The sequence below is a fragment of the Phyllobates terribilis genome, unplaced genomic scaffold (assembly GCF_046119375.1).
Source record: "Phyllobates terribilis strain yellow unplaced genomic scaffold, ASM4611937v1 Scaffold_36__1_contigs__length_13169755, whole genome shotgun sequence".
NCBI classification, from domain to species: Eukaryota; Metazoa; Chordata; class Amphibia; order Anura; family Dendrobatidae; genus Phyllobates; species Phyllobates terribilis.
Genome location: NW_027362796.1, coordinates 773,097 through 796,739, shown reverse-complemented (window position 1 = coordinate 796,739; position 23,643 = coordinate 773,097). Strand labels below are relative to the sequence as shown.

The following is a 23,643-nucleotide window of genomic DNA, read 5'->3' as shown; positions in this document are numbered from 1 at the left end:
CTTGGATTGTTTCTTGATGATATAAAATTACCTAAAGTTTAAAGAGGAAAGTAGCTCCTAGGAAACCCACTGACAATGTCTGAACTTGAGGATGAATTACAGTCCACTACTAATGAAAAGGCACCGGCTCTGATCGACTGCTATATGAAGTTTTTTAAAAATATAAGGATCTCCTAATCCCTAAACTATTAGATACTTTTAATGAAGCATTGGAATCAGGTCACACACCAAAATCTATGCTGTCATATCGTCCCATTTTTCTTCTATCGGTAGACACTAAAATTATTGCAAAGGCCCTGGCAAATAGATTATTTTACATTATTACAGAGATTATTCATCAGGATCAATCAGGCTTTATTCCAAACTTGTCCACAGCAATGAATTTATTATAAGACTTTTTTTGAATATTCAGAAATCAGATGTAATAATAGGACATAAAGCTATTCTTTCTTTCTCTCTCTATGCGGCTAAAGCATTCGATGGCGTAGAATGGAAATACCTGTGGGAGGTTCTTACAAGGTTTGGGGTGGGTCCCAAATTCCTATTATACATACAGGTTTTGTACTCGGGACCTCAGGCTAAAATAAGAACAGTCTCTTATCTGCTTCAATCACGTTGGGGAGAGGCACACGGCAGGGATGCCCCGTCTCCCCTCCTTTCCGCGATAGCCATTGAACCTTTGGCCTGTATGTTGAGTGCTAGTCCGGATAGTGTAGGCTTTAAATATGGTATCTTAGATGAACGAGTTTCACTCTATGCTGACGATTTACTGATATATATACAGTTAAAAAAAGAAGTTTACATACACTATATAAAAAGACACATATGCATGTTTTTCTCAATATCTGACATTAATGATGAGCGAGGGGGCTCGTTTAACCCTTTAAATGAGCACGCTTGGGTACTTGCTGAGTAGTTTTGGCGTGCTCGGCGTTTCCGTTGCAGCCACCACGGCTGCATGTGTCGTGGCTGTTACACAGCTGTGACACATGCAGGGATTGCCTGTTTGTTAGCTCGCTCATCAGTATCTGACATGAAATCAAAATAAACTTTTCCCGCTTTAAGTCAATTAGGATTATCATAATTTTTAATATTTACCAAATGCCAGAATAATGAGAGATAGAGAATGTTTTAAGGCATTTTTATTACTTACTGCAAAGTCAAAAGTTTACATACACTACGATTACTATGCCTTTAAACAATTCTGGACTGCCCATATGATGTCATGTGTTTGGAAGTTTCTGATTGTCTGACAACATTTCAGTTAATTAGAGACACACCTATAAATGTATTTTCATGTACACCTGAAACACACTGATTCTTTGTGTAGCATCATGGGAAAGTCTAAAGAAATCAGCCAAGATATCAGGAAGAGAATTGTGGACTTGCACAAGTGTGGCTTATCCTTGGGTACAATTACAAGATACCTGAAGGTACCTCGTTCATCTGTACAAACACTTATACACAAGTACAAACAAGATGGGAATGTCCAGCGGTATCTCAGGAAGGAGACGGGTTCTGTGTCCTAGAGATGAACGTGCTTTGGTACAACATGTGCATATCAACCCAAGGACAAACGCAAAAGACCTTGTGAAGATGATGGCGGAAGCTGGTAAGATTGTGTCAATATCCACAGTGAAACGAGTACTGTATCAACATGGGCTGAAAGGCCACTCTGCCAGGAAGAAGCTATTACTCCAAAAGAAACATAAAAAGTAAGATTAATGTTTGCAAATGCACACAGGAACAAAGACCTTTATTTTTGGAGACATGTCCTGTAGTCTGATAAAACTAAAATTTAACTTTTGGGTCATAATGACTGTCATAAAAATATTAAGAAAATATTAATAATTTCGCACTCCCAGACCCCTCTTCATCCTCCCCTCCCCTATAGTATTTGTCAAAGGAGAAGAGATGACACTTTGGCCAGTAGCTTCTATGCAAATTAGCACACACATGAGAAGTGGCTAAGAGGCAGATGACAGTAAAAAGAGAGGTGGCAAACCCAATTAACATGAGAGTGTGTTTTCCAGTGATACAGACCTGAGATAAATTCACACCTGGAAGAGGAAGACACAGCTTGTTAAGTTCAAACACTACTCACAATAACCAGGACAATTCCCAGCTGCAATCTCCAGGATTTTCAGCACCGACATGAAATATGGAATATCTGCAGTTCCATATGTCCGATAATAATGGGGCCCATAGTTTTAGTGGCAGGGTCGGCCAAGGACCAATACACATCTTTTCCATAGCTGTATGCCCCTCCGGGGAGCTGTAGTGCAAAAGTACCAGAATAAAGGACTGCAGCTACACCATGTGTGGTCTCTACAGAAAAGTAAATTCATAATGGAAAATATGGCGTCGCTTACAAGCTTCTGTGATCAACCAACGATAAGCTAGCCCAGAAGATAGAGATGATAATAAAAAAAATGAAGGCTGGAGCCCAGCCCACGTGAGGTCATCACAGGGGGTGAGTGGGCATGACTCCCCCTTCCGCATAAAATACGCAGCCGAAGGGGGGGTCAGTGTTCATTGCCAGGGGTATAGATTCTATAACGGTCAAATCAAGTGGAGCATCCCCCCTCCAGCTATACTGAATCGTCTCTGTGATCTGTCTAGTACGCAAGTCTTCTTTAATCCTGTTTATTCATTGTAACTGTATATTCTGTACTGTAAATGTCCATTTGTAAAATCTTTGTATAGTTTTCATAAACACTGCCTCCCTTTTGGATTAAAAATATAAAATTTAATAGTTCCGTTTCTTTTGCCCTGTAATCAATCGTTCCCTCCCCTGAAGCCATGCGCTACCAGAATGCAGGCGCCCGACCCGGCCTGTATTATATTTCAAATTGGGTCGGCGTGGCAGCGAATAATAATAATTGGGCTATCGTGAAGCTGTCAGTAACCGTACGGGGGTGTATACACATATTCCATGCGTTGGAATCCAGAGGTGTGTACGCCATACGCTTTCTGCTCGATTGCCGATAGCTACATAGTGAGTAATCGGGATCGTGTGTGAGCGAATCTCTGCTCAATCCTGACAAAGTGACAGTGATCTCCCTGGTGTCGTCACTGACGTCTCTGACAATGACCATCATTATGCTTGGAAGAAAAAGGAAGAAGCTTGAAAGCCTAAGAACACCATCCCAACTGTGAAACACGGGGTGGGAGCATCATGTTGTGGTGTTGTTTTGCTGCAGGAGGGACTGGTGCACTTCACAAAATAGATGGCATCATGAGAAAATAGGAATTATTCCTACCGTTAATTACGTTTCCAGGAGTCCATCATAACGGCACGACAGGAGTTAAGTCCTCTGTTCCTCTAGGGACAGGAAACACATGAGAGGTTAAAAGCCCCACTCCCCATCACACCCTCAGTGTTAGTACTAATCACCAAACCAGGATGGATGCAACTCTATTTTATTATATACATATACCAATGTTACATTCACATTAGTGTCAAGAGCGGGGCGGGAAATATGGTGCCGTTATGATGGACTCCTGGAAACGTAATTAACGGTAGGAATAATTCCTATTTTACCAGTACGTCCATCATAACGGCACGACAGGAGACATACCAAATCAAAGAAATGGAACTGTCAGGGTAAAAAAGAATATATATTTCTCTACTTTTATACGCTTTGCTTATGTACTAACCACCATTTTGTGTCTTATAACAATAAGCTTTCCTTGCTACGTGTTACATAGATTGAAATTTATGCTAAGATGGTGCCAGTATCAGCCAAGCACCTGTTTCAGAGAAACGAAACCAAAACATCAACTGACTGTTGTCTGCCCAGAGACTGAGTTAAGGAGACGTGGACCAATCAGGAGTGGCCGGATACTAGACATTTATGGCTTACCCCGCCCCGAACAATCCATTTATGGCTTACCCCGCCCCGAACAACCCCTTTCCCCTCCCCATTATGTAGTGTATTTAAGTTTGTGCATGCGGAAATAAAGAGGAACATTGCTGAGATCGTGGCTTGCCAGTAGCCTTCTGAGCATGCTCTGAGTTTGAACCAGCTTGTTGTCTGACTCATTCTTTGAATGGTTGACCCATGCTCATAGCCTTAATTTGGAGTGACTGGAGGACGAGTGGAATGTCGCTACGACCCCGAAAAATGGCGCCCAACGTGGGGCGTGGCTAGCGGTACGCCGCCCTCTCGGACCCATATTGCTGACTTCCCTGGTGGTGACTGCGGCGGCTGAATTTGAGGCCTGATCAACCTCCATCGAACACGGTAAGTCGAGATGTATTTTATATGTCTCACTTGCCTGTGTGTCAGCCGCAGCGGTTCCTGTGGGATTGTCAGTTTGGATCTGGGTGGGTGACCGGTCGAGTGGTGAGACCTCAGGCGTCCCGCGCCACGTCCCGTACCAGCAACTGTGAGACCGAGTGACGTCGCATGCCTGCGCGTGCTCGTGTGAACACCACCTCCTCCTCCCCCGGTCACTGTACTTTTCTTAGATAGCTGCCTCCCGTGACTGATAGTCGATTCCAAGCCATCCCTAGATTGTAGTGTAAGGAAGAAAGAATCTGTGACGAATTGAGGAGTGCTCTTCGTCTACCACAGAGACTGCTGTAAAGTCAAGGTTAGGAAAGGAGATAGATTGAGGTGTCTCTCTATTTCACCAGTGTATTGAGGAGTGCTCTACACTGACGGGTGGTGACCTGTAATCAGGGTGCCGTGGTGAGTCGCACTGTAAAGTCGCCATTCAAGGTTAGGGAAGGGGATAGATTGAGGTGTCTCTCTATCTCACCAGTGTATTGAGGAGTGCTCTACACTGACCGGTGGCGACCTGTGGACTGCATCAGTGATCTGAGTCGCGACAGATCATTGCATTCTATAAGAAAATGTTGCGTATGTTCAAATCTGAAAGACCTGGCAAGTTGCCGGATGGTGCTGTGGGAGTTATCCAGCTACTAGAGTCACGGGAAAGCAAGGAGGCTGTTAAGAATGTTAGGAATCTGTATTAAATGATAAGACTACCCAGTACGGGCAGACTTCAGCCTTCAGTGTAGAAGGAATGCGTTATACAAAATAAGGGAAGTTGAGTGATGAAGGACACCTGCACCAGGCTCAGACACATCTTAGAGTAGATGGTGCAGGGGGGAACAGAGAATGCCGAGCCTTTGTTCGGATACATGAAAGCTGCAGAATGTGATTTGTTATGTGACCCTAAATTGGCCGTAACCCCGTTGATGCCTGTCACTACACCGAGCCCTCAGCCACCACCCTATAATGGCGCCGACGCTAAATCATCGGAAGGATGGACGTGTCGTATGTGCGAAGAGCAGAACCCGCCCTGGGCGAAGTTCTGCTGTGTCTGTCGGGCGGGCCGCCCATGGCACGATGCCCAGCCTGCCTCCAAGAACAATCCCACTCCCACTCCTACTCCTCCCTCCAACGGCCATCTTACTACACCTTTTACTTGTTGTGGGAGGCCCGGAAAGCCCCAATCCGGCCTATATCCACTATTAGATCCGTCCGGTGCTTATTACCAGCCGCCAGCACGGGTGGAAAAGCCCGCAGTCCCAGAGCACCCATCTGAAACTAATGTGATACCCTCTGCTCCAGTCCACGATGCTGAGGCGCTCCCTCTGTTCCCCATGGGGGTCGCCCATAACCCTGGGGATATCCTCCTCAACTCCCCAGAATTTCAGGCCAGACTGCTCTCCCTCCGCCAACATACTGTTACTCAAGACGATACGGAGCCAGATGAGGGATGGGCTCAAGATACTCCAGCGCCCCCCCCCTTTACCCCATACGTCTCCTATGGCATCTTCCACCCCACATCCATTACCCATACTCCGGCCCTTGCTCCAAGCAACTGCTGAAAGAGCACCACCCCCCAGCCCCTCAGAAGTCTGGGACCCCTGCCGCTCCCGGAACCTAGTAGACCCATCAGGACGCCCTGTCACTCTGTCAATAGGCTATGGTGACATCCTTACACATCGGGTGGGGGCCATAGTCAACCCTGCAAACACCCGTATGAGCCATGCTGGAGGATTGGCTCGTAAAATTGCCCTTGCTGCTGGTTCCACTCTGGCTGCAGAATGCCAGGCTCACTTAGCCAAAAACGGAGAGCTTTCAAAAGGCCATGGATTCCACAAAAGCAGGATTCCTTAGTACGTATGAATCCGGCCTAGAATACATGAAACAGTTAAAAGCCTGGGCTCAGAATCGCTTGTCAGATCAAGCTGGGTCTGTACAAGATGTTCAACAAGACCCTGATGAATCTGTGGAAAGATATGCTGCAAGACTCAGCATGCATTTTGAGGATCTCGGATACAGTCCTCACGTCAAGACGCAGGCCGCCCTGTTGGTTCAGGCCCTAGTAGATGGCCTACAAGACGCTCTCAGAGATGACGTTCTGAGGGTACGCCCCGAGATTCGTTCTTCTTCTTTTAACGACGCGGTGGACATTGTCAAAGCTTTCCAAAAAGCCATGCTAAAAATGGAAAAGGATACTAAGCCAAAGAAGAAAGCCGCTCCTGCCATGGTATATCAAGCTCAAGAAAGCTACCCACCCCCCGGCAACCAACATGGAATCAAGTGGGTAATGGTTAAAGGCACAGGTGATGATACTCCTCCCACATATAGAAAACAAGACAGAAGAAATGACAAGGGGCCACCTAGAGACAAGAGACAATCTCGTGATTCTGAAGGACGCATACTGTGTTGGGAATGTGGTAGCCCTAATCACCTTCTCAGAGACTGTCCAACCCTGCCACTTTCCTTCCACCTTCTAGGGGGGAAGACGAACAGGGTGAAGGTCCATTGGTGGAACCTCATGATTGTATAAAAATTTTTGCAGGAAGAGACTTCTGCTCCAGAGAATATGGTGGCACATCCGCTCGCACACCCTGCCTTTCACCTATGGACTGATAGATCCCGTTTCGCAGACCCTCAAGGGAAGTTCCACACGGGATATGCTGTCACAACCATACATGTCTGCACAAGAAGCTGAACTTGTAGCTCTCACAGAAGCCTGCCACCTGGAACAACGGCAAACATATATACCGATTCTAGGTATGGACATGGAATTTGCAATGATTTTGGACTCTTGTGGAAGTCTAGAGGATTCATCACAGCTGCAGGTACACCAGTGAAACATGCCTCATGGATTAAGGCCCTAATGTAGGCCCTGGAACTACCCATTCAGGTTGCTGTTATCAAGGTCAAGGCTCATGGAAGACTAGATTCCAGGGAAGCCAGGGGCAACCACCTAGCTGACCAAGCAGCCAAGACTGCAGCAGTGGAGAATGTGTCATCAAAGTGGCAGGAAAAGTAAGAAGAGATGGGGGAGACCCTCCAAACCGTAGCTGTGGCGCTCACTAGAGCAAGGGCCAAAGAACAGCCGGCGGAAGACCATACAAGTCCAGCGGAGACACGAGTGGAATCCAGGGGGGTCAGGATGCCTGAAGAAAAATTGTGTGAAGAGCAAAGGAAGACCCCCACTGAAGAAGTCAAGCAATGGAAAGCGGCGGGAGCCGTGCTGGCAGGTCGTAAAGATTTAAAGGTCGACTCAGCTCTTTACCAAGTGGACGGAAAACCTTGCTTGCCTAGGCGCATGTACTCAGCCGTGGCAGCATGGGCTCACGGGCCTACACACAGAGGAAAGAATCAAGCCTTGGCATGTATCAAGAAACTGTACTTTGCACCCGGAATCTCTTCCACTGTGACTGCATACTCAAAATCTTGCTCTGTCTGCGCTACCTGCAACCCAACGTGTGCGGCACGGGTCCCTCTCCAACACCTGGCTAAACCAGACTATACTTGGCAAAGAATACAAGTCGACCATATCCAAATGCCTAAAGCAGGAAAATATGAGTACGTTTTGGTAGCCGTGGATATGTTCTCAGCCTGGCCCGAGGCCTACCCGCTTGTCAACATGACTGCTAAAGTCACAGCCAAGAAACTGATCACTGAAGTTGCCTGCAGATTTGGAGTTCCCCAAGTCATAGAATCGGATCAAGGACCAGCTTTCACAGCAAATATCTACAAAGAACTTTGGAACATGTTGGGAACAGATTTGAGCCTCCACACTCCATACCATCCTGCCAGTTCAGGCAAAGTGGAAAGGATGAATTCCACACTCAAGACCCAGCTCTTGAAAATGACCCAAGATCATCCCCTCCCCTGGCCCGACCTACTCCCTATAGTATTGTATCATATCAGACACACCCCACAAGCTAAACATGGGCTAACTCCCTATGAAATTTTGTTCGGGACCCCACCTAAAATAGGAAAAATTAGGCCCCAAGAGTTGTCTGAAACACATGATAGAGTAGTAAAATTTGTGATTGCTCTGTCTAAAGAATTGACTAACACCCGCTCTACAGTATCTGCTTCTCTCCCAGAATCCACAGGTGATGCGGTACATGATTTCACCCCAGGCGACCTGGTGTACGTAAAGAAGTTTGTCCAGAAAGACTGTCTCCAACCCAGATTTGAGGGCCCCTACACTGTGATCCTGACTACTCCTACAGCTCTGAAGCTTGAGGGCAAGAGCACCTGGATTCACGCCTCCCACTGCAAGACAGACAAAACGAGCCTATAAAAGATGACTACCTTCTTCTATATCCTTTCCATATGCTTACTGTCTGTCCCAGGGTGGACAGCTACCACATTTTGGGTAGATACGCAAAAATCCAGACGTATCGATTTGATTACTGTGACATAGGGAATTGCGCAGGAATGACATGGTATGCTGCATAGTCCCCTTATACAGGAAAGCTATAAACAATGCTGTTCCAACCCCCCATGACAGAGTCCAATTGAGAGATCTAGTTTAGGGTCAGTTGGGAGAACTCCATGTGTCACTTAGGGTAGGGCTCAATTGTTTGGGGGCGTCCCATAAGGGGGCAGCTTCTAAGATAATTGGGTGAAGAAATCCACCTCCCCTCTCCCCACACATGGACAGTCTCAAAGGCCCCGAAGCAAGGGAAAGCTTAGTGTTTAGGGGGGAATGTCAGGGTAAAAAAGAATATATATTTCTCTACTTTTATACGCTTTGCTTATGTACTAACCACCATTTTGTGTCTTATAACAATAAGCTTTCCTTGCTACGTGTTACTTAGATTGAAATTTATGCTAAGATGGTGCCAGTATCAGCCAAGCACCTGTTTCAGAGAAACGAAACCAAAACATCAACTGACTGTTGTCTGCCCAGAGACTGAGTTAAGGAGACGTGGACCAATCAGGAGTGGCCGGATACTAGACATTTATGGCTTACCCCGCCCCGAACAATCCATTTATGGCTTACCCCGCCCCGAACAACCCCTTTCCCCTCCCCATTATGTAGTGTATTTAAGTTTGTGCATGCGGAAATAAAGAGGAACATTGCTGAGATCGTGGCTTGCTAGTAGCCTTCTGAGCATGCTCTGAGTTTGAACCAGCTTGTTGTCTGACTCATTCTTTGAATGGTTGACCCATGCTCATAGCCTTAATTTGGAGTGACTGGAGGACGAGTGGAATGTCGCTACGACCCCGACAGAACATTTAGGGCGGGACCACTGCCTGAAGGACTTTAAGGCCATAGGCTAAATGTTGACCGGACAACACATCCAATTTATAATGTTTACTAAATGTGGATATATTGGCCCAGGTTGCTGCCTGGCAAATTTGGCCCACTGACGCTCCAGCTCTCTCTGCCCAAGAAGCGGAGATTGCCCGAGTAGAATGAGCTTTAAGCGAAATTGGTGGATCCTTCCCTCAGATTCATATGTGAGGGCGATAGTCTTTGTCAACCACCTTGCTAGAGTCGGCTTAGAAGCTTTCTTGCCCTTATTCACACCCGAAAATTGCAAAAAAAGGTTTGAGTCTCTCCTCCAGGGGGCTGTGACTTCTATATAACGAACAATTGCCCTCCTGACGTCCAAGGTATGGAAGGATTTTTCCTTTTCATTTTTGGGGGACTGGCAGAAAGACGGCAGTATTATCTCCTGATTCAGGTTTGAGCTGGACACCACCTTAGGGAGAAAGGAGGGGTCCAGTTTAAGAACCAATCTGTCTTCCAGAATCTTAAGGTATGGGTCCAGAACTGAGAGAGCCTGGATCTTGCCTACCCATTTCACTGTAGTAACTGCAACAAGAAAGGCTGATTTCATAAAAAGCAGGTCTATTGATGTTTCTTCTAGTGGTTCAAAGGGAGACTTACATAAAGCCCTCAACACAAGGTTCAGATCCCACGGCGGTACTAGACTCCTTATCGTGGGTTTTAAACGAGCGGTTGCTTTTATGAACCTTGATATCCATGGGTGGTCTATTAAGGAGTAGTCCAAAAAAGCACTCAGGGCCGAGATATGAACTTTTAACGTATTTGGCCTCAGACCCTTATCAAATCCCTCTTGGTGGAAATCCAATATCGCTGGGATATTCGGGTGAGTCGAATTTCCCACAGACTGACCTGCAAAGTTACAGAACTGTTTCCAAATCCTAGCATAGATGGCTGACGTTACTGGTTTCCTACAGGCCTGTAGAGTCGTAATTACCCGATGGGAAAGGCCCTTAGAGACTAGGATCCGCCTCTCAGGTTCCATGCTGTCAATTGGAGGAATTGGATGTTCGGATGTAACAAGGGACCCTGCAATAGAAGATCTCTCCTGGCTGGGAGTCTGAATGGGAGATCCACCGCCATCCGGTATAGCAGAGGGAACCAGCTCTTTTTGGGCCAGTAGGGCGCTATCAGAATAAGAGCTCCCCTCTCCTGTTGGATTTTCCTTAGTACTCTTGAGATGAGAGGGACTGGAGGAAAGGCGTACACCAGTTTTGTCCCCCACGACTGAGAAAGGGCATCTATTCCTTCTGGACTGTCGGCTGGGTCCAAGGAAAAAAAGCGCTGCAGCTTTCTGTTTTTCCTTGTTGCGAACAGGTCTATAAACGGGGTGCCCCATCGTTGAATGATTTGATGAAACACCTCCGGATTCAGCTCCCAATCTGAGGGACCAACTCTTGCCCTGCTGAGAAAGTCTGCTACCACATTTTCGGACCCCCTTAGATGAATAGCCGATATTGAAAGGACATTTCTCTCCGCCCAGTAGAAAATTCTTGCCGCCAAGGATTGTAACCATTTTCCTTTTGGACCTCCTTGTCGACGAAGAAAAGCGATGGTGGTGCTGTTGTCTGAGAAAATTCTTAGATGATTTCCTCTGAGCAAATGCTGACATCTTTGAAGAGTCTCCCAGACCGCCTTTAGCTCTCTGAAATTTGACGACCTGTGTTGCATCTCTTTGGGCCACGTCCCTTGTAGATATCTGTTTCCTATGCTTGCTCCCCAGCCACTTTGGCTGGCATCCATATGGATCTGGATTGAAGGAAGAAGGATCCAGTCTACCGTGTTTTCCAAGTTTGAAAGGTCTGTCCACCAGGAAAGGGAGTTTTTTAGCTCTCTTGACAGCCTCATTTTCTTGTCTAACCCCGATGGTCGTCTGTTCCAAACTGACAGGATCGACTTCTGTAATGGCCTTGAACGGGCCTGTGCCCATTTCACGCTTGGAATGCATGAGGTCATCAGTTCTCAGACCCGCATGGCGTATCTGATTGAGGTGGTCTTCCGTTTCTTGAAGCTGTAAATTTCCAGTTTTATTTTTTGTCTTTTCTCCTGGTGCAAGGAGGACTTCTGAAGACTGGAGTCTAAGAGTACCCCTAGAAATACTTTTGTAGTACTTGGATGGAGGTTTGATTTTTCCCAATTGATTTTCCATCCCAAGTATTCCAGGGTTTCGATCGTATGCTCTTGTTGAATAAGAAGAGGAGACTCTGACTCTGCCACCAACAATATATCGTCCAGGTAAGGGATGATTATAATCCCCTGTGTTCTTAAGAAGGCCGCTACTTCTGTCATAACCTTTGTGAATATTCGAGGGGCCGAGGATAGACCGAAGGGTAGGCAAGTGAATTGAAAGTGGTGTACTGTGCCCTCCTGTTCTAGAGCGAACCTTAGGTATTGCTGGTGACTTGGGTGAATTGGAACATGGTAATATGCATCCTTGAGGTCTAGGGTGCACATTACCGATCCCTTCTCTATCAATGGAATGCTGGTTTTTATAGTTTCCATTTTGAATCTTTTGTATTCCACCCACTGGTTTAAGGGCTTGAGGTTTATAACCGTACGGCGTTTGCCCGAGGGTTTTAACACCGAGAAGAGGGAGGAGTAATGGCCTAAACCTTGCTCTGAAGGGGTAACCTGTCTCACCACGTGTAGGGATTGAAGGACTAATATATCCTGCCATAGACTCTTGAGATCTACGGGGGAGCGAGGACGAGTGATTTGGAAACGACGAGGGGGAGTATGGGAGAAGTCTATTTTGAAACCTTCCCCTAAGGAATGTAGGATCCATTGATTTTTTGTAACGGATGCCCACTTGTCCTGAAAGAAAAGAAGCCTGCCCCCTACTCCTGATCTGCTCTGTCCTTTCCTCCTTTCCTGTAAGACCATCTCCCCATCTTACCCTTACCCTTGTAATCACGTTTAGGGGATCGACGGGGTCCACGAAAGGGCCGGTATCTTTTAACCCTATCTTCGGGAAATCCTTTTTTCTTGTCGGATGCTCTTTCTAGGATCTCGTCCAACGCTGGACCAAAGACCCGAGCACCCGAAAAGGGAATTGAGCACAATTTATTCTTTGAGTGGCTATCCCCCGACCACGTCTTTAGCCATCATGCCCGTCTAGCTGTATTAGATAATACGCTACATCTAGCTGCGAATCTGACCGATTCGGCCGAGGCATCAGCCATGAATTGCGTTGCCAGCTTTAACATGGGAAGAGAGTCTGATGGCATCTCTACAGGGGAGTCTGACCTAATTTGATCTGACAGCTCGTCCAACCAAAGGCACATGGATCTTGCTACTGAAGTGGCTGCGATATTTGATTTAATTATGGCTGCTGAAGCTTCCCAGCTCCTCTTGAGCATACTCTCAGCCTTCCTATCCATTGAGTCCTTGAGGCAAGACGAGTCTTCAAAGGGGATGGATGTTTTTTTAGCCACTTTCGCTATTGGAACATCTACTTTAGGGATCTCCTCCCAGAGTTTGATATCCTCCGGATTGAAAGGAAGACGGGATTTAAAGTCTCTTGGCACAATGAGTCTTTTCTCCACTTCTTCCCATTCCTCCATAATCATTGATTTTAAATGCTCATTTACAGGGAACACTCTATTTCTCCGAGTTCTCAGACCTGCGAACATTTCATCTTGTCTGGAATGGGAGACCCGAGTGTCCTCCAAGTTCATAGTATGCCTGACGGACTTTAACAGTTCGTCCGTATGTTCTGTAGAGAAGATATATTTCTTTCTCTCTTGTGAGGGTAACTGAGAGAAGCGATCCTCATCCTCTTCTAAACTGTGCTCTGATGCTGAGTCTGAATATTCTCCTTCTTCAGACACCTCTTCCATCTCCCACCTAGGTCTTTTCTGATGAGGAGAAGGCTGTACTATCTGGGGTGACGGTTGTGTATGGGAAGACATGAGGGTCGAGACTGTACTCTGGACCTCCTCACGTATCATAGATTTTATATCCGTCAAAAAAGAAGTTTTTTCTTCCTTTAGGACCTCGGCTATACATTATTTACACAGCCGCTTTTTATACGAGTCCTGAAGCTTTGTGTTGCAGTCTACACATCGTCTTGACTTTTTGGAAGAAGATCCAGACCTCTGGGTTCCCCTCTCCTAATCCATAAAAACATATAAAAGGACACCGGAGATTTACTATAAAACCCTGTCCTAGAATACTCTGATCTATCCAGAGAAGGGTTTTAAGCCTGTACTCACACTGCCCAGGGACTCTGAGGGGGCTTCTGACCGTGAAGGATTAGCTTCCATGGTGTCAGTGTGTGTGTGGCAGAGGTGCACCCTTTAATAGGGTCTTACCTGATCCAGGTGATGGCTTATCGCTGGGGCGTGGCTTTCTCAATGCCCTGGAGGTTCATCACTGCCTCCGGGCACCTGCGTTGAAGCCCCTCTCATATAGGAGAAGAAGCGGCGTGCGTTCCACCCTGGAACGCAAGAAGGCCAAAGCGGACGTCCGCTCTTCTGACTCCGCCCACCGTAAGTCTCGCACAGCGTGCGGCGTGCGTTCCACCCTGGAGCGCACGCCGGCCCCAAAGCGGATGTTCCTGGATGACTCCACCTCCCGCCGGAAGCCATACACCGCGCTCCTCTGTGGAGCGCACGCCGGCACAGCGCAACGCTCAGAGCCCCCGGGGGATACAGCGGTAAGTGGCGGTCTTCTGGCTGAGGGACCCCGCAAAGGGGCATCAGCATGGAGCCTCTGGACTGAAGGAAGGGGAGAGTTCTGAGACCCCTCAATCCCCCTAGCTCTCAGGTAACGCTTTATCTTCGGAAACCTCCCATATCGTCCTGTCCTGCTAGGGACAAGAAAAACACTGAGGGTGTGATGGGGGGGTGGGGCTTTTAACCTCTCATGTGTTTCCTGTCCCTAGAGGAACAGAGGACTTAACTCCTGTCGTGCAATTATGATGGACGTACTGGTAAAAGAAGATCATGTGGCAATACTAAAGCAACATCTCAAGACATCAGCCAGGAAGTTAAAGCTTGGGCGGAAATGGGTCTTCCAAATGGACAATGACATGAAGTATACTGCCAAAATGGTAACAAAGTGGCTTAAGGATAACAAAGTCAATGTTTTAGAGTGACCATCATAAAGCCCTGATCTCAATCTTATTGAAAATTTATGGGCAAAGCTGAAAAGGCAGAGACGAGCAAGGTGACCTACAAACCTGGATCAGTCACACCAGTTTTGTCAGGAGGAATGGGCCCAAATTCCGACCAACTATTGTGAGAAGCTTGTGGAAGGATATCCCAAACGTTTGATCCAAGTCTTTCAGTTTAAGGGCAATGGTACCAAATGCTATTGAAATGTATGTAAACTTTTGACTTTGCAGTAAGTTATAAAAATTCCTTAAAATATTCTCTCTCTCATTATTCTGGCATTTGGCAAATATTATAAATGATGGTAATCCTAATTGACCTAAAACAGGAAAGGTTTATTCTGATTTCATGTCAGATATTGAAAAAAACATGCAGATGTGTCTTTTTATGTATTGTATGTAAAGTTCTGGTTTCTACTGTAGGTGATATCCAGAAGTCTATTGATCCTATTCTGAACATTATTGGAGAGTTTGGTGAATGGTCAGGACTGTCCATTAATCGGGATAAGTCGGTTATTCTACCATTTGATGATATCCCTGATTCCAGCATATTAGAACATACACGAATACAAACGGTTGAGAAATTCTAATACCGAGTATAAGTATAACGATAAGATCTCCGGATTACATTGTACTGAATCTATATCTTCTTCTGGAAAAGTATTAAAAGAAAATCGATGCGTGGTGGAAATTACCATTATCAGCTGTAGGAAGAGGGAACTTATTACAAATGACATTGATGCCCCAACTCTTATACATTCTGCATAATGCCCCTATTTGGATCCATAATTCCCATTTTCAGAAAATTCATAGCAAGTTTCATTCTCTTATATGGAAAAAGAAATCGGCTAGGATAAAATGTGAATATCTACAAAGTGACAAGGAATCTGGTGGATTGGCGATTCCTAATGCACTAATATATTATATTGCAACATTTGGGTGGGAAGCATAGCGCTGCAAACCCAAATAGTATTAAGGGGTTAATTACCTCAAGAACACGGTGGAATATTCCTATTCATATAGTGGAGGAAGTGGGAGGAGGCCTGACAGGAAGTGGTGGATGCGGAGCCTGCCGTGTGCTGCAAGAGTTGTGCTGTGTGTGGAGAGAGCTCCTGGGAAGGGAGGAGAGCCAGGCGGAGGTGACCGAGCGGACCGGGAGGACCAGTAGGAGGCGACCGGAGGGACGAGCGCAAGAGAGCGCTGTGGCAGCGTGCAGTGCCGGCCAGCGGAGGGTGCCAGGTGGTGGTGACCAGGAGGTGATCAGGAGGACCGGTAAGAGGCGACCGGAGGGACAAGCGCGCTGTGATAGCGTGCAGCGTCCCTAGAGGAGGTGAGTGAGGGGCAGGAGGCCGCGATAAGCGGCCCTACTGAACCCAAGTGTGTACTGTACTGTATTGTATTTGTATTGTATTCCCTAGTCCATATTTAATTGATCACCCCCGTCCATATTTAAATTGATTCCCCTGAACACCCCCGTCCATATTTAACTGATCCCTCTGACCACATTAAATTGACCCCCCGTCCTCATTTAATTGATCCCCGACCACCCCCCATCCATATTAAAGTGATCCCCCTGACCACATTTAAATGATTGATCCCCCTTGTCCTATTTAATAGATTCTCCTTGTCCACTTTTACTCATCCCCAGTCCCTATCTATTTGCCTTATCCCCCACCATATTTTATTAACCCCTGTCCATAATTAATTGATTGATTCCCCAGACCACAATTATTTCCCCAGTCCATATTTATTGATATTATTGATACTTATTGATCCCCAGTCCTTAGTTAATTGACCCACCGTCCATACCTATTTATTTGCTTTACCCCCCATCTTATTTAATTAAACCCCCTGTCCATAATTAATTGATTGATTCCCTAGTCCACAATTAATTATTTCCCCAGTTCATACTTATTGATCCCAGTCCATAGTTAATTGACACACCGTCCATACTTAATTAATCCACCTGACCCACTCAGCTGATCCCCCGTCCATACTTAATTGATACTTAATTGATCCCCCGTCCATACTTAACTGATCCCGCGCCGATATCTAATCGATACACTTGCACATCCCTAATTGATCCCCGTCCATACACCTATATATAAATAATTGTGTTTTGTACTTGTACATATATACTGACTGTATCCCCATATTTAAAATGACGTCCATGTTGGCCGGAGCCGTGCAGTGTACATCTTGCGCAATGTATGCATTCCCTGAGCTACCGCTCAGGGATCCATACTGCTGCGAGAGATGTGAGCATATCGTGCACTTGGAAGCCCAAATCCTGGATCTAAGTGCTCAGATAGCGGTACTGAGGAGCATCGACAACATGGAACGGAGTTTGCTGCTCACCGAGCAGACACTCAATGGGTCAACACTGGGGGTGGAGCTTAGTGGGGAAGCGCAGGCTGAACAGGCAGGGAGCTGGGTAACAGTTAGAAGGGATAGAGGGAAGAAATATAGGAAGGCTGGTTCAGAACCGGCATTATTGGAGCACGACAGATCCTCTGACCGCCGGGGGAGTGTATGCTCCAGTAATGAGGGGGAGGGGGGAAGTGTAGGGCAGGCTAGACAGGTCCTGGTAGTGGGTGACTCTATTATTAGGGGGACAGACAAGGCAATCTGTCACAAAGACCGGGATCGCCGAACGGTGTGCTGCCTCCCTGGCGCTCGAGTCCGGCACATCGTGGATCGGGTTGACAGGTTACTGGGTGGGGCTGGCGAAGACCCAGCGGTCATGGTCCACATTGGCACCAATGACAAAGTGAGTGGTAGATGGAGGGTCCTTAAAAATGATTTCAGGGATCTAGGTAGGAAGCTTAGGGCAAGGACCTCCAAGGTAGTTTTCTCAGAAATACTACCAATCCCGCGAGCCACACAGGAGCGCCAACGGGAGGTTAGGGAGGTGAATAAGTGGCTAAAGAGTTGGTGCAAGGCAGAAGGGTTTGGGTTCATGGAGAACTGGGCCGACTTCGCTGTCGGCTACAGGCTCTACCGTAGGGACGGGCTGCACCTCAATGGGGAGGGTGCAGCGGTGCTGGGGAAGAAGATGGCTAATAGGTTGGAGGAGTTTTTAAACTAGAGACGGGGGGGGGAAACCAAGGAAATAGGTGGGATGTGAGGCAAGCAAGGGGGAAGGGGAGAAGTGAATATAATGAGGGTGGAGAGGGGGGTGGGGATAGTACAGTTAGAGAAGAATAGGATGCTAAATAACCCCAAAGTTTTATCTTGCATGCTGACCAACGCAAGAAGCCTGACCAATAAGGCGGATGAGCTGCGGGCGCTTATATCGGAAGAGAGGTATGACATCGTAGGTGTAACAGAGACTTGGCTAGACGATAGCTACGACTGGGCGGTAAATTTAACAGATTATAGTTTATTTAGAAGGGACCGGAAACAGGGGAAGGGCGGAGGAGTCTGCTTATATGTAAAGTCACGTCTAAAGCCCAGACTAAGGGAAGATATAGGAGAGGGAGAAGAGGGGGTCGAGTCCATGTGGGTAGAGATAGAGGGGGCAAAAAATAATAATAAAATATTACTGGGGGTCTGCTATAAGCCACCCAATATAACAGAGGAGAATGAGAAACTGCTATTAGGACAAATAGACAAAGTAGCAAAACATAATGAGGTGATTGTAATGGGGGACTTCAACTACCCGGATATTGACTGGGAAACAGAAACCTGTAGATCTCAGAAAGGAAAAAGGTTCTTGACAAATATCAAGGATAATTATCTCTCCCAACTAGTGCAGGAACCAACGAGAGGGAAGGCCGTGTTGGACTTAATATTGACTAATAGGCCTGATAGAATAACTGAGGTACAGATAGGGGGGCACCTAGGTAATAGCGATCATAATATTATCAATTTCAAAATGCCCTTCAGTAGGGTTATCAATAAGGGAACAACTAAAACATTAAACTTTAGGAGGGCGAAGTTTGATCAGCTGAAAGAAAACCTTCAACTTATAGACTGGGACAAAGTTCTTAATCAAGGAAATACGAATAGTAAATGGGAAACCTTCAAAAGAATTCTGAATACTCAGTGCGAGAGGTATATACCGTATGGGAATAAAAGGGCCAGAAATAAGAGGAAACCAATATGGTTGAATAAGAACGTAAAAGGGGCATTAAATAGCAAAAAAGAGGCATTCAAGAGATTAAAACAGGAAAACAGCAAGGAGGCACTAATGTGTTACAAGGAAAAAACGAGAACCTGCAAAAAACAAATAAAAATAGCAAAGGAGGAAACAGAGAGACGTATTGCTAGGGAAAGTAGATCAAATCCCAAACTGTTCTTTACGTATATAAATAGTAAAAGGATTAAATCGAATAATATTGGACCGATAAAAAGTGATGAAGGCAAAATCATAGAGAAAGATGAGGATAAAGCTAATCTATTAAATAAATTTTTTTCGTCAACTTTCACAAAGGAAAAAGAACTAACAGGCGAAATGAGAAGTGACAAGCTTAATCCTCCACTAAGTATGACAAATCTAACCCAAGCTGGGGTACAGAAACGCCTCAGTAACATTAAAATAAACAAATCACCAGGACCTGATGGCATACACCCACGGGTACTAAGGGAACTAAGTAATGTGATAGACAGACCGTTATATCTTATATTTAAGGACTCTGTTGAGACTGGGTCTGTACCACTTGATTGGCGACAGGCGAATGTAGTGCCAATATTCAAAAAGGGAGCAAAAAGTAACACCGGAAACTATCGGCCGGTGAGTCTGACGTCCGTTGTGGGCAAAATTTTTGAAGGCTTTATTAATGAGGCAATCATGGAGCATCTTGATGCTAATAATCTATTAACCCCGAACCAACATGGATTCATGAGGAATCGTTCCTGCCAAACAAACCTGATTGACTTCTACGAGGAGGTTAGCTCTCGAGTAGATCAGGGGGAACCAGTGGATGTCGTGTATCTCGACTTCTCAAAAGCGTTCGATAGCGTGCCACATAATAGGTTGGTATACAAAATGAGAATGATGGGGCTGGGGGAAAATGTCTGCAAGTGGGTAGCTAACTGGCTAAAGGATAGAAGGCAGAGGGTGGTTATAAATGGAATATACTCAGATTGGGTAAGCGTCACTAGTGGGGTACCACAGGGGTCTGTACTAGGCCCAATGTTATTTAATATCTTTATTAACGACATAGTCAACGGGATAAATAGTAAAATATCAATATTTGCAGATGACACAAAGTTATGTAAAACAATTAATACAAAAGAGGATAGTGAAGACCTACAGAGGGATTTGGATAAGCTGGGTAGGTGGAGCATTAAATGGCAAATGAGGTTTAACGAGGAGAAATGTAAGGTCATACATATGGGAAGGAAAAATGGAAGTCACCAGTACTCACTGAATGGGAAATCATTGGGGAATTCAGAGATGGAGAAGGACTTGGGCATCTTGATTGATAGCAAACTAAATTGGAGTGCCCAAAGTCAGGCCGCTGCTGTAAGGGCAAACAGGGTAATGGGATGTATCAGAAGAGGTATAGCTGCAAAGGAGGAGAACATTGTTCTTCCACTGTACAAAGCACTGGTCAGACCACACTTGGAATACTGTGCTCAGTTATGGGCCCCAATATATAGAAAGGATATAAATGAGCTTGAAAAGGTACAAAGGAGGGCAACAAAATTAATAAGGGGAATGGAGGGACTGCAATACCCAGAGAGGTTGGCAAAACTAGGACTATTCAGCCTGGAAAAGAGAAAGGTTGAGGGGGGACATAATAAATGTGAACAAATATGTTAGGGGACAGTATAGAGACCTTGCCTGGGATTTGTTCAAAAGGAGGGATATTACGGTAACAAGAGGGCATTCACTAAGACTGGAAGAGAAAAGGTTTCAGCACCAGCATAGGAAGGGGTTCTTTACGGTAAGAGCAGTGAGAATATGGAATTCACTGAGTGAGGAGACGGTAATGTCGGATTCACTAAACCAGTTCAAGCGGGGACTGGATGCTTTTCTAGATACCAGGCAGATTTCTGCATATACTTAAAAATAGAATAAAATAGTAGGTTGATACAGGGATTTATTCTGACTGCTGGTTTCAGAGTCGGGAGGGAATTTTTCCTCAGGTGAAGATTGGCTAAATCATTTGGGGTTTTTGCCCTCCTCTGGATCAACTTTAGCAATTACAGAACTAACAGGTCGAACTTGATGGACGCAAGTCTTTATTCGGCTTTACTAACTATGTAACTGAATGACCTCGCACACAAGAAATCAATATACCCTACACTTGCTCTACTCTACAAGGTCCGGGATAGGGGTAAAGATATAATGGAAATAGGAGACTGCAATGAATATACACCTATATGGTTTAATAATGAATATGCAGAGGTCTATAAATTAGAGGGATTCCGGAGTTGGGTGGATAAAGGAATATATACGATATAAAACATATATACGATATAAAACATATTGTCTGAAGGGATACTTAAGTCCTTTAATGAATTAATGGGGGGATTTGGGTTGACAAATAAACAATTCTAGAAATATCTACAGTTTCGGCATTCATTTAATGCACAATCAAGATGGACGCCCTTTTGGGTAGAAAATAATACTTTTGTTAAGTTGGTATTAGAGAAGGGAAATACTAAGGGTCGTATTTCTGATATTTACTGAGTCCTTCTTGATAATTATTTAAAAATATTTCCTTCTCCAGCTAGACAAAAATGGATGGAGATATAGGTCCAATTTCTGAGGATCAATGGAGAGCGGTATTAGAACTGGTACCCCAATTATCTGTAAATGAGGCTGAGATTTTCCCAGATCATATTAATACATAGGAAATATAAGACGCCTAGATTCCTATGTAACATAGGATACCGGACTGCCGCTGAATGTCCAAGATGTAACATGGATGCTGCGGGCCTATTACATACGCTATGGGAATGCCGGGAGTTAGGTGAATACTGGAAAGGAGTTCTGTCTATTATAAAGAGGGTATATAAAATAGATATTCAACCAGACCCCAAAAAATGCCTATTAGGTATATTAGAGGATGATATGGAATTTGACCCAATTTCAATAGGGATTTCACATATTTTATTTCAAGCTAGGAAACATATTGCATCCAAATGGATTAACCCCTCACCTCCAGAAATGAGTGAACTCAAAAATAGGATAAATAATATTATCAGATTAGAAAAAGGGGTATGTAAAAAACAAAACTCAATGAATAAATTAGAGAAAATATAGGGCTTATGGTTGGATACACCAGGAATGCCATCAAGGGGGTTATTGCTGGAGAGACAATTTAACTGATGGGATGGGGGGGGGGGGGACTGGCGAGGTCTAATGTTTCATTGTAATGTGTATTGGAATTCCCTAACATGTGGTATGGGTAATATAGCACACCTATATGTGTATAGGATTATAATGTTTATTACAATATTATAGTTATATAAGAGATTTCAAGAATGTGGAATGTTAATTGTAAGATATAGTAACTGCAAGTTATCAGACAGTAATGGGCAAGCTGAAAGGATATATAGGAGAGATGCATGTATGTCATCCCTATGATATGTTATTTTATTTCACTATTGTATGTACTGATTTCTTGTTTTATCCAAAAAAAAAAATAGTGAAAAAAATCTCAAAAGTGTATTGGATTAAAAAAAAAAAGATCACGAAAAAAGGTTCTCCACTGTGTGGGTTCTCTTGTGACTATCAAGAATCATTTTACGATTAAAACATTTCCCACATTCTGAACATGAAAAAGGCTTCTCCCCTGTGTGAGTTCTCTGGTGTTTAACCAAAGCTGATTTAAGGTTAAAACATTTCCCACATTCTGGACATGAAAAAGGCTTCTCCCCTGTGTGGGTTCTCTGGTGCCTAATCAAAACTGATTTTTGGTTAAAACATTTCCCACATTCTGAACAAGAAAAAGGCTTCTCCCCTGTGTGGGTTCTCTTGTGGCAATCAAGAACCATTTTACGATTAAAACATTTCCCACATTCTGAACATGAAAAAGGCTTCTCTCCTGTGTGAGTTCTTTGGTGAGTAACAAGATCTGATTTCTGGTTAAAACATTTCCCACATTCTGAACAGGAAAAGGGCTTCTCTCCTGTGTGAGTTATCTGGTGTCTATCAAGATGCACTTTCTGGTTAAAACATTTCCCACATTCTGAACATGAAAAAGGCTTCTCCCCTGTGTGAGTTCTCTGGTGACGAACAAGAGCTGATTTCTGGTTACAACATTTCCCACATTCTGAACATGAAAATGAATTCTCCACTGCGTGGATTCTCTGGTGATTAACAAAAACTGATTTCTGGTTAAAACATTTTCCACATTTGGAATAAAAAAATCTATTCTCCATTGTGTGTATTTTTTGATGTTTAAGAATATGCTTTTTGAGGGTAAAACTGTTTCCATTTTCTGAATGTGAAAATGATTTCTTTGCATTAGGAGCAGTTTGTATTGTAATGCTTATTTTATTTTGATTTTCCTTAGTAGTCGGTATTGAATCAGCAGACAGGACATGTTTCATAGAATTAGATGATAGATCTTTGCTGTGAAGGGATGATGGTATATCTGGAGTAATGGCATTCACTTCAATTGTATCCTGTGGGATCTCAACATCATCCAATTTAAAAATCTTCTGTCCATCTGATCTTCTGGTACAGTCATCTGCCAAGAAAAAAAAAAATTATTAATTTTTAATAAAATATCCTTGAAATTTATATTTTTTAACATTTCTACTTAAAATGTCTAAACAAACAGATCCCTGGGCTACATGCTAGTCCAGGAAAATGAAAAAATATATGCTCAAGCTTAAAAATCTATTTTATTAGACACAAATCTAAAAAATAGAGGATTTTAAATATTCCTCTATTTTTTAGATTTGTGTCTAATAAAATTGATTTTTAAACTTGAGCATATATCCCTTCATTTCCCTGGATTAGCATTTAGCCCAAGGATGTGTTTGTTTAGATTGATTTA

The 23,643-nt window shown here is 44.5% G+C and overlaps 2 protein-coding genes across 2 annotated transcripts in view; one reads left to right on the top strand and one right to left on the bottom strand.

The window, feature by feature from the left end:
- Positions 1-23,643, top strand: part of LOC141182760 (uncharacterized) — a 166,749-nt gene that overhangs the window by 66,305 nt on the left and 76,801 nt on the right. The window lies entirely within an intron of this gene.
- LOC141182883 (uncharacterized) overlaps positions 13,939-23,643 on the bottom strand; it is a 60,058-nt gene continuing 50,353 nt past the window's right edge. The window contains exon 6 of the mRNA XM_073661002.1: positions 13,939-14,169. Coding sequence (XP_073517103.1) covers positions 13,939-14,169 — 231 coding nt within the window. The remainder of the gene's footprint in view (positions 14,170-23,643) is intronic.